Genomic DNA, 12,380 nt, shown 5'->3' on the forward strand with positions numbered 1-12,380 from the left:
TAGGTAGGTAGTTGTGGTTTTTCTGTTATTTGCTTTTTGGGTGGGAATTTAGAACCTGAAAGATACTTGGCGTCTGTCAAGTGTTCAAACTTCAAACGAAACCGGATCACCTCACCATTTTCTTACATCAAAACTATGACTATCATTTGCATAAGCAAGCAAAACCCCCCATTTAAATATTAAAAAAAATGCAATACAACAAGCCCCTAAATCAAGTTAGAAGGTCATGTTTGTTTAAATAAATATATATTAGTACTTGTGAAGGTGTGTCTGACAATTCTAATGTTATTATTTACTCACTTATCTTTTAATAGGAATAAAATCACAAAGGTATTATATTTTCTACTAAATTCAAATGTACGATACCAGAATATATCAATTGAAGTATGCGGTAATCTTTGCCCGTTTAAAATACACTTTTGTTCTTTTAATTTTTTTTAACTTTTTTATCTATGTACTTTAAAAGTTAACATTAAATTCATTTTATTTTGATTTTAGATCCTAATAGTTCTTTTGTTTAATTTTTAATTACTCCTGTACATCGGACATTAGTCTAAATGATTATAACTTGAACGACGCGTTTTAATACATTTCTGGTAACCAAAAACAAAAAATTTAAAACTATAGAAATAAAAAATTTAACATCAAAATATAAAAATCAAAACCAAAATGAAAACTAAAATATAATGGCCAAAATGTTTTTAAACTTGTTTTTTTAAATGAATAAAAAAACTTGTCTTTTAAAATTTAAAACTCCCAAAAGGTCGAAAATAATAATTATCGTGTACGACATTAGAATAAGTAATCTTATTTAATGTTTACTGCGCACCAGTATATTAAAAAAATCATATAATATTATTATAATGTTTCTCTTGCATTTAAGATAAACTAATAAGATATGATGTAAATAATTAAAATTTTGCTTTATTAAAATTACACATAATTTTTTTTAAAAAAAAAATTAACTCTAATTTAATTATTTAAATTTTACAAATTATAAAAATTCTACAGTTGGCTCGTTAAACATGATGGAGCAAGAAGGAAATTGATTTTTAAAAAAATCTCCGGTGAAAACAACCAGCACAGAACATTAAAATTTAATATCCAAATATCCAAATCCATAACATAAAACCGGTGCCAGAAGACCTCAGCAGAAAATAACTTTTATTCGATTGTTATTGTTTGACCCATTCTGAATCCAAAAATTCAAACCACTCTTCTCAGGTGCCAACTCATTTTTGCTCAGGCTCCGGCTTCTCCAAGAATGTCTTCTTCAACCATCCCCATGGCTGTTAATGATTTAAACAAAAAGGTTAGTAAGACTGCCCGCAGAATCAACCAGAAACCAGATATGAAAATGCATTTTATAGAAGCAAAATGTTACACACATAGACACAAATTACCAGAGAGAAAATCATATTAATACAAAGTCAGGCAGAATATTTAAGCCAACTTCTTGAAACATCCTAAAGAAAGTTGGCCAAGAGCACTGAATCGGGCCTGGTGAAACTGTACCATTCAAAAACTGAACATATCCCACTTGTAGACATATCCCAGTCCTTTGTATACAGTTAACTATATATGTCGTGTTCATGTAAAGTTATACGGAGATTAAATAAAAAAAGGTCAAAGACCCTATTACTGAGGTATAATATACTACAAGAAAGGGAAAATATGATTAAACACGAGGTGAGGATGACAAAATAGACAATGCCAGGAGTACTCATGTCGTTGAGTCTGGAGCATAACCAAATGCTGAGCAGTGAAAGGAAATAGAGGTGGGAATTCAGGTCATGTTCAACAGAAACAAGAACATACAATAAGATGGAACGATAGGTAATGCAGTTAGCCATGATTTTAAGGACAAAGGGAATGGGTTTGGGCTGGAGGTTTTGAGCATCATCAGCAGAACTCTAGATTTTTATCTTTTAATTTCTGCATTTTTCTAAGGTGCTAGTCTCCATTGTTTTTACCAGTAAAAAGCAGTCCCTATCAAAGGTTTTGGACAAACAACATTGAGATCAAGATCTATATCAAAGAGTTGGGTTGGGGTCATTTCATAGACCCAACCCAAGCACCATTGTCTCACTCAGTCACTCTTCATCCTCAAAGTTGAAGCAGGGGAACATGAAACGAGACACAATTTACTTTTTTTTCCTACTGGGACAGATACATCAAATTCAACAAACAATGCACTCAATAAGAACCCATCAAAAGTAAATCATATGAATCAATTTTTTTTTTTGGAAATGAAGTACAATTTGTAATAGAAGACTTAAATCATCATCACAAACAAAAACTACAACAAAATTTGTCCATCATACAACAGAATAGAAAGTTTAAACTTATTAAACAACATTGATTTTAGCCACTGGTGAAAACTATCAATGAAATGTCAATGAATCGTAAATAGACCAAGTTCTCATTAGTTTTAAAGCTTGGTAGAATGACGTTGATAATTTTAATTATAAATTATTGAATGTTATTGATACTTGTATAGTGGACCAAAAACCTTGAGTCAGTGTATCTAAAAATTAAAAAATAATAATTATATATACAAAGATATAAATATTACATGAAAAATGGGAAAACACTCGTTAGAAATGAAAAGTGAGATGAAAAAACCAAAATATAAGAAAGAAACTATCAAATAAAAGACAAAAACTAATACCAATTGAGAAATTAGGAGCAGTGAATTCAAGGGACCAAAAAACCCATAACTCAAGACACATACATGTATTATATTTAAAATCAGGGGGACAAATGCCCCCCTCAAGTGTACGTAGGTCCACCATGCCAAATTAATTTTAATCCATTTGAAATGTATGTCAAACAGTAAAAAGCTAAAATTGATTTTAGATGGTAAATAAACATGCACTAGATTTTATTAAACTATCATGTAAATACTTGTATACCTTCCTAATGTTTCAGCAAGGAAGTGAAGTGCTAGAGCTAAAAGAGATTAATATCACACAGAACTCATATCTCCATAGCATTAATGAACATCAGGTAAGAAGCTATGCCTGCCCGCATTGTTATCTTCTTCCTCTTTCTTCACATTCAAACCACATGAAAGGGAGAAGAGGGGGAAGCCACGGAAACTCAATTCAGTACACGGATTCCATCCCTCAATTTTTTTTTATACATATATTTTTAAGAAGGCTTCATATGCTTTAAGGGGATAACAAACTGAAATTTGTATGAAAAACTCACGCCCTAATTTTAAGGCTCGAGGTTAAGTGTATATAACATTGGTATGCAATTGCAAACAGATATCCAAACGTTCACGCAATTTATAACCAGACTGCAACTACGAAGTGATTGTAGAACGAACAAACAAGACAGGTCCACCAGCGATCAGCTTGAAAAATATTCGAATTTAGGTTAAAACACATAGAAACAGAAATTGGAGACAGAAAATTTCAGATCAGTGTGTAACGCCGCCAAATGCGATGAGCCAAACAAGGCATGGTGAACAAATCCTTAACATAATTCATAATCCTCCGAATGCAAATTCGAAGGCCAGAAATTAAAAAAAAAATGAATCGAAATAACCTGAACGAGGTAGAGAGCGCCGGTGGCCGCAGCGACGCCCCACATGGCGGCGGCTTTGACGTCGGTGGGTTGGAGACGGAGCTTCGCAGGTAAACCGGCCATTTTCTGGAATCTCAAATCTCAAATCTAAAGTGCGAAAGAAAGGAACCCTAGCAGCAGCGCTTCAATTTCAATTAATTCTAAAAGGCTGGAGAATTATTTGTAGTTTTTAGACGAAACAATGTCGGGGAATTTTCCTTTCAATAATTTAATATTATTCTCTTTAGAAATAGTATTTAATCACTTAAAGTCAAGAGAAAATAGTTTTAGCGTCCAACTAAACATTGGTCGATAGTGTGAAATTTTGCCTTGCAATTTGCATCATCATTAGATTCTAGAGTTAGATGGTTAAATAAGTTCAAATAATTAACTATTTCGCTTAAATATTATTTTAGCTCCTATAAAATTAATAAACTTTAATTTTAATTCTTGTAAAAAAAATATTTCTTTTTTATTTTTATAAAATTTAAATTATTATTTTTAGTTCTTATTTTTATGTGATTTTTTTAACTACTTTCATCTATTAAAAAGTTAAGTAATCATTTTAAGTTTTACCTACAAACATATTGATATCATATTAATATTTAATATTTTTAAAAAAAATTTATAAATCTTTAAAATAAATGTTATTTATCCACCTTAAAATAATTATTGAAAACTAAAAATAGTTGATTTAGATTTTAGAGGGATGAAAAGTAAATAAAAATATTTTACAAGAATCAAAATCAAAATTTAATCACTTTACAAGGATAAAAATAATATTTATAAATTTTAGAAAAATAAAAAATAATTTTTTTTTTAGAATAATTAAAATCAAATCATCAATTTTATAAGAATTAAAAATATATTTAAACGTTAAATATTTTTATGCTTATTTTTTGACACCAATATTTTTATTTTTATTAAAAATAGTTTATATACTAACGATATAAAATAAATTTATTTTTTAATTATAAAACACTTAAACTCATATCTATCATATTCTGAATTATGATTAATGGTAATATAATTAGACATTATTATATATTAATGAAGTTCCATATTTTTATATATATTTTATCTTAAGATGAAAAATAATTTATCTATTAAATTAATTCATTTATTGATATAAATTTTTATTAGTATGAATAATTTTATGTTGTTTATATAATTATTTTTTAATTATTTAGTGATGAAGTGCATATTAATTGTATTATAATATTGTAAAATTATTTGATATTTTATTTTAATTATGTCTCAATTGTTTTCTTAATAAACATTTAAAACAAATTTGAAAGGAAAATAAAATTTAAAAATAATTAATGGACATAACTTTATAATTTAATTTTTTAAAATGTTGGCTAAACTTATATATTTTAAATAATTTAGTAAACCTAATTTTATTGAAAAAAAGTATATTAAATTTAAGATACACATTTAACTTCACTCTAACATAATTATTATATTATTTGGGTAACATAAATCAAGATTATGTTTCACATGGTTGAATTGAAATATTTTTATTTATAAATATATTTTAAATTTCAAATATATTAAAATAAGAAGTTTTACAATATTTAAATCTATTAAAAAGAAAATAAAATTCAAAATAAGAAACATACATATTTTAAATTTGAATTTTTAAAAAATTGAGTAAGCATAAAATGAAAGAATAATCATTGATGATACGAATCATGGGTGTAGGACTTCACTATAAAACTTCTATAGCAAGGTTACAGGTATAGTATTCTTTATTCTTCTCGACAACTTTGTGAAACTTGTTGGTGTCTTTGATCAAGAATCCTTATCTTTTTCTTCCTAAATTACTGTAAACCTGCATTACATTACATCCATAAAAGATACTATCATTTTGATCAACTCTAGTTAAATTTCAAAATAATGACAATTGAAACAACATAAATATAAACAATATTATTTTGGTGGAACAAAAGATTATCCATAGTAGAAAAATAATATTAATAGAAGAAAGAGACTGGTTTGAATAATTTGAGTCACTTTTATTGGAAGATCAAAATATAAGATAAAAAAAATAGATTACTCTACCTAAATATTTACCATATGTTTGAATTATATAATACTTTAACACTGTCCCACTGTTATTTTTTTTATTTTCCAAGTTTAACACAGTTTGTAATTAGATAGAGATTTTAATTATGTTATAAATTTAATTTTTTGAATTCAATAAAAATAAAAATTATTTTGATAATATTTATATATTTTGAAGGTTATTAATATATAATTATCTGAATTTAATAATTATACACTAACAATGTAAAATAATTTTCTACAATAAATTAGTTTGATTATTTTTATTATTTTAATTTTTTTATTTAATACTATAAAACTACTTTATACGTTTGTTGACGTAGTGTATCACATTTTCTCTAATTATATATGAAAAGTATAGTTTAAAAAAGAAAAATACATGATTGTTCAAACCTAATGAATTTTTATGGATATTAGAAAGTTTTTGTATTTGTGATTCATAATTAATTTACAAAATTGATTTGTTATGGATAATATTCATAAAAAGGAACTTATAATTCATTTGTTTGTTGAAATCTCTGTCCTCACTATAGCACAACAATTTTTTGTTGTTTGGGTTGGGTTTGTGACTTTGTGCGAGCTATGAACTTACTAAAAAATCTCTCCTCTGGCTAAGTAGAGAGTTTTCCCATCTTGATCTTCAAGTCTCTAATTGTGACCAATGTATTCTTCTAGTTAGTTGTGAAAGTTTGTATAAATTGGTTGAGGGCATCCTCTAACCTTGTTTCACGTCGATTTAAGACTTAGTGTTTAAGGTTTAGAGCTTAACACTTAGTCATATAATTTGTATCACTAGCTCAAAGCGAATATTCTATATAGTTTTGAGCGATAATAACTTTCAAATTATTTTCTCTTTATATTATATCTTAAAAAAATATTAAAAATACTTAATATTTAGACAATTAGATCTTAAAATAACATTAATTCTTGACTAAGTGTCTTGTAACTAAAAAAAAGATTTAGAAACATAAAATACATTAATAATTATTTAAATTAAATAAAAATTGTATGAACAAGAATTTAATCAATAATATTTTTGTTTAGGTTTAATATCTCTGAATTTTTAATTTTTATAATTAGGTTCTTAAACTGTATTTTTTTTAAATAGAATCTTGATCATTTATATTTTTTAATTGAGTCTTTGTATATATTTTGTAGCAGTTTCAAATCCCTACAAAATAATAATTTGCGAATGTTTTACCCATTCAAGTGACTCAATTTTTTAAAAATTCATAAAAGATAAAAGACTTAATTATATATTTTTTAAGGATCTAATTAATTTTAAACAAATTTATAAATTTTATGATATATTAAACCTAAAAAAAACATGATTAGTTAAATTCTTGTTTTAAAGGATGTTGTATTGAAGTATAAATTTATTTGAAGTAATTTAATTTAGATGATTTAAAAATAATTACTCCAATATTTTTTAATTATAAAAATTGAACTTGACACGAAGGAGTTTATAATGCTCATACATTTTATTCAACTCTATTTTTAAAATATAGACCAATTTTTGAACTAGTCAAAACATTAGTTCAAAGTTCATTGATTTAATTATAGTCAAATTGATATTAATAAAATAACAATAAAATTTAAATAATGTATAAAGATAATATTGCATAAACATAATATCATAATTAATAATACTAAAATAAAAATATAAAATTATTTGATATATTTTTATTTTTTAAAGTGCATGTAAAAGTTTAAATATAATGTCAAATTTTAATTTTATTAAAATATAAAAATATATTAACAATTTTACATTTAGTGTTAGAAAATCTCAAATTAATATAATATAAAATATAAAATATCATGACACAAAAAATTATAAATCAATATAAATGAATAAATTATATCTATATAAAGAAAATTATTAAAATAATAACAACATAATTATTCTTATATATAATTTTTATTATATTTATTTATCATAAAAAAGTATTTTAAAAATAAAGTATTTTTTTGAAAATGATGGTTTAACCTGATTTTCTAAACTAATTTTAGACTGGTTCATCCAATTGTTGACCGATTTTTTCACATTTCGGTTTGTAGTTCTTCTAGATCGATAGATTAATAAATTCTTGATCTGAATGATTGAATCCAGACCGATCTAGTTTAACAACACAAATTTAACTAACCAATATAAACCTCATTTGTATTGATTAATCAAATTATGTGTAATTGTTGAGATTTCCGTTGAAGTACTTTTGTTATAATTGAAATTTAGTTTAATTCTATCAACGGTCTCAAACACGGCAAGTATACCGGCCGTTCAAGTAGTAAAAATATCGTATCCACAGGGATTAGAAGGTAAAATAAGCATTTATTGACTATTCGTGACTAAAGAATAATTCCAATTTATAGTTTGTCATGTAAATGTGAGATGAAGAGCATGACTATTGGAATGTTAAAACTATAAAGAGATTAGTTTTAGAATGGGAAAGAGTAGAAATGGGATAATGGTATTGTGAGGCTGTGGGGGTCAGATTTCACCGAACGTAACACTAATGTATCCTTAATCTCTTGTTAAATTCATTGCTTAGTCAACCCAATAGTTTACTCAAACCTAATCCCTTAGAGAAAGAGCCTAGGTGCGGATATTGAATATCAATCCCTTGAGTACCCAATACCTACACCCGCATTACGGGCTAGGGTTTAAGACTACTAATGGGTCAAGCTCTATCCCTAGATACAATCTCCACTAGGCATATGTTCCAGAACTAATTTCAAAGGTATTTCCCAATACTCAATGGAACCTTAAATCATGCAAAGGGTGATCAATCCAAAGCAAGCATTAAGCAAAGAAACAAACACAACAACGAATAAAACAACATGTATATATATCATTGAAAACGTAAGGATTACAATAGAGTATGTTGGCTACATCTAACCCCACAAAATGGGTGAAACCACTCAACAAAGAGGGTAAATACAAAATAGATAAAAGAGGAAGTGAAGAACCGAAGGAAAGATCCGCACACGGACGATCCCAAGCCCTGGGAATCCCTTCCGCAGCTCCTGGAGGCGCCCAATGTGAGAATGGGGGTTTCTCCCCCGAAAATGGCTTCAAATACGAGCTTGGGGAGTCAGATTAGGGTTTCGCGCCCGGCGCATAAGTCTTCGCGCCCGGCGCGGGGCCTTCCAGATACTCTCTGCCTTAGGACAAGCCCGGCGCAATTCACATTACGCCCGGCGCAATGGCTCCCAGAGGTGAGATACTCTGTTTTGCTCGCCTGGCGCGGATCACCTTGCGCCCGGCGCAGAACCTCTTCTCTGCTCCTTAGCTTCTTAGATTTCCAATCCTAAGAGTCTTCAACTTTCCACTCTTCCTCAATACCTGCACAAAAAATGAGGTGGATTAAGGTATTGTTAGATGAATTTGGGTTAGTTATATCTGCACACAAAATGAACCAAAAAGAGAACAATTATATTGCAATGGTTCAAAGGATGAGTGGAATTTGTTCAATAAGTCTCATCCAAAAAGAGGTAAAATTGAGACTTAACAGTAATCATCTTAATTTTAATAATTTTTATTTAAGAATCATTTTTTTTATCATGTTATTTGTATGAAGTATTTTTTGGTTTCATCGATGATAATATTTGTTAGTAAACCTGATTGGTCACCTGAATTTTTGATATCACTCAGATTAATAACTTGTTAATGAATTAATTATCTTCAGTAATAATCCAATTTTATCTGATATACAAAATTAGAATAAAAAACATATAAAATAAAAATGTTAAAAAAGGATGAAGAAAAGAGACAAAATCTTTTAAGTTTTTTTATTTATTTATTTATATAGAATGTAATAAGTTTACAATGTCATATCTTGAGTTATTGTTGTTTGTTTGAGATGTTATTTGCACCATTGAGAAGTTTAACAAAAAAAATTCAAATATTATTTTACCACAGAAACCAAAATTAATCTCTGTTATAAAAATAAACTCCAAAGTAAGTGATTTAATAATAAAAAAATAATTCAAGTTCCACATGATTTTATTTTTAATTAAAAAATCTTGTATTGTCAACAATAAATTTAAGTATCTCCTCTTCTTCTCTTTATATAAGGAGGAGACTCCAAACTTTCAAAACACACAAACCATACACAAAATCCCAAATGAATCTAATACATTAGTATAGTGAAAAATATTGGACCCACAATAATGATTTTTAAAGGACCTAGTAAAAAAATTAGATCTATCATTTGTTTCCCTATCTTTTTGAGACTTTTAATTATCGCAGAAACATGAGTCATTATTTAGATAAAAACATCCCCTGTTTAATTATATAGTATAAAATTAAAATTTTCAAACATATACTAAGATCTCAAACTAGTTCAGTGCTAAGTAATATTTTCAAAATCCAATGGACCAAGGGTTTCACGTTTACTATGGGTTCCAATGCATGTCTAATTTAAAAAAGTGATTGGACTGATTTGTGGATGTGAGACACCTGTTACAAATTGTCAACTTAAAGGTGAGCTTTTTTTTTAATATATTTTTTTTTATTTTATGTTTCATTATTTTATTTAATTTCTTTCAAAATTATTTAAAATTGTTTTATTCAATAATAATCTTTTTCCCTGTTGAAAATTATTTAGAAATAATAGTAGTAATAATAACTATACTATACCAATAATAATGTCTTTTTTTTACACCGATAATAATGTCTTTAACAACAAAGTTAAATATATGAAATTATCAAACTAAAAACTAGATTAAATAGATGTGATATCTTTTAATTTTAAATTTAGAAGATAATATTACAGTTTGGATTCAAATTTTCCTTTTATTATTTTCTATCATTACAATAACAATAAAAAATCATAATAAAATTATATTTAACAAATATAATTCCTAACAATTTGAATTAATGTTTTTTACAATTTTGTTAAAATATTTCACAAAAATTAAAATTTCAACTTTAGAATTTAATTAGGATCATAATAAACTGTTCTAGTGAAAATGATTAATTAAATATTTCATTTTTTAATAATATTTCAAGACATAAGTTATAACGGTTTGATGTCTTATATCACTTATCTAAATAAAAAATACTAATTTAAATAAACTAATTAAAGATATTAGGATAAATTGTTTTGAATGTACACCTATGTCAATTTATATTTTAGGATGCAAGACATACGTTTAGTTAAGATAATGTCTAATTTAAAACAAACCAACAAACAAATATTTTTTTTATTAAAAGAATTAAGTTGCTGCAAGTTGTATTTGAAGATAAGTAAGAGCAAGAGACCACTTTTGTGCTAAAAAATTTAAAACAATATTAACCTTGTTTTTATGATGAATACTAATAATATTTAATCTTTACAAATATAAACAAATATGCATCAATAATTGTTAAAATAATATTTTAATATTTAATATTTACAAAATATTAAAATTCAAATAAATTTTTAATAGTTTTTAATAATTCTAACTTAAAAAAACACTTTTGTGCATTTATGTGTGACACCCTTACTACCCCAACACATATATTGTAATAATATAAATAAACTAAGAAAATCAAATTCTCAAAATAGGTAAAAGGATTCACATGAAACCTTTAGAAACATTCTTCAATATCCAAAATATTCTGAAAGTGAAACTTAGAAAATAAAACGTAAGAGGTTACAAAATATTTTCAAAATAATAGGTTCAACTTCGTATTCAAATACAATTCATGTCCTAGAAATTCACTGCCCCGATGTCACAATATCAGAGCATACCCATAAATCAACTGTTGACATTCTAGATGCCACTCATAGCCGGATCTTCCTCACCTAAAATATCCACAAATTGTAGGTGAGAAAAGAAAATATCCATATGTAAAACACATAAGGAAAACATAACATAATCTCATCATTATTCATTACTTAATGAAATATTCACAAGCATTTATATATGTATATCATAATTAACAATCCTTTATCATCTTCGCCATCTCAATCCACAATTTCATCAATCCATCACAATCCACACAATCTTACACTTCATACTATGCCAAGATCACGCTACCCATTTAACAATCTCAGGTCGTGCTCACCCCTGATATAACATTGTGCCAAGGTCACGTTATCCCTATCCCAGGGCCGTGCTCACCCCTGACATGTTAACCAAGGTCACGATACCCACGTAACAATCCAGAGCCGTGCTCACCCTTGATATAACACTGTACCAAGGTCACGTTACCCCTAACCTAGGGCCGTGCTCACCCCTGACATGTTAACCAAGGTCACGATACTCATGTAACAATCTCGGGTCGTGCTCACCCCTGATATAACACTGTGCCAAGGTCACGTTACCCCTAACTCAAGGCCGTGCTCACCCCTGACATGTTAACCAAGGTCACGATACCCATGTAACAATCCCGGGCCGTGCTCACCCCTGGTCATAGGTGTGAAGAACCACAATCACATTTCATTCACATTCCACACAACATCTCACAGTTCAATTCCATACCACATACACAACAGGCAAGTCCAACAAAATAAGGGTTTACACACCTTTCGAGCAATTTACATCTAGATCATCAATTCTTATCAAATAATATACCAATAACATTCATAAATTAATATTATAAATAATGGAATTATCAATTTAATATAACTTTAACATGAACAATAAAACCCCCAATTCTTTCAAAACCTAACTCACAGACACTTTTCTACAGTTTCGTTCTCCCTCTCATATCATCATTCTTATAAATTAAATATATATTTCTAATCCTCAAC

The 12,380-nt window shown here is 27.4% G+C and overlaps 1 protein-coding gene across 1 annotated transcript; it reads left to right on the forward strand.

Annotated features, from left to right (window-relative positions):
* Window positions 1-1,199: 1,199 nt before the first annotated feature.
* Window positions 1,200-3,812, forward strand: LOC109810092 (uncharacterized; the record flags this gene model as incomplete). The annotated part of the gene is made up of 2 exons (XM_020373478.3): window positions 1,200-1,289; window positions 3,556-3,812. Coding segments are annotated over 2 exons (183 nt in total), but the record flags the coding sequence as incomplete, so codon positions are not given.
* Window positions 3,813-12,380: the final 8,568 nt, after the last annotated feature.

Source organism: Cajanus cajan, chromosome 6 (assembly GCF_000230855.2).
Source record: "Cajanus cajan strain Asha chromosome 6, NIPB_CcT2T_4, whole genome shotgun sequence".
NCBI lineage: Eukaryota > Viridiplantae > Streptophyta > Magnoliopsida > Fabales > Fabaceae > Cajanus > Cajanus cajan.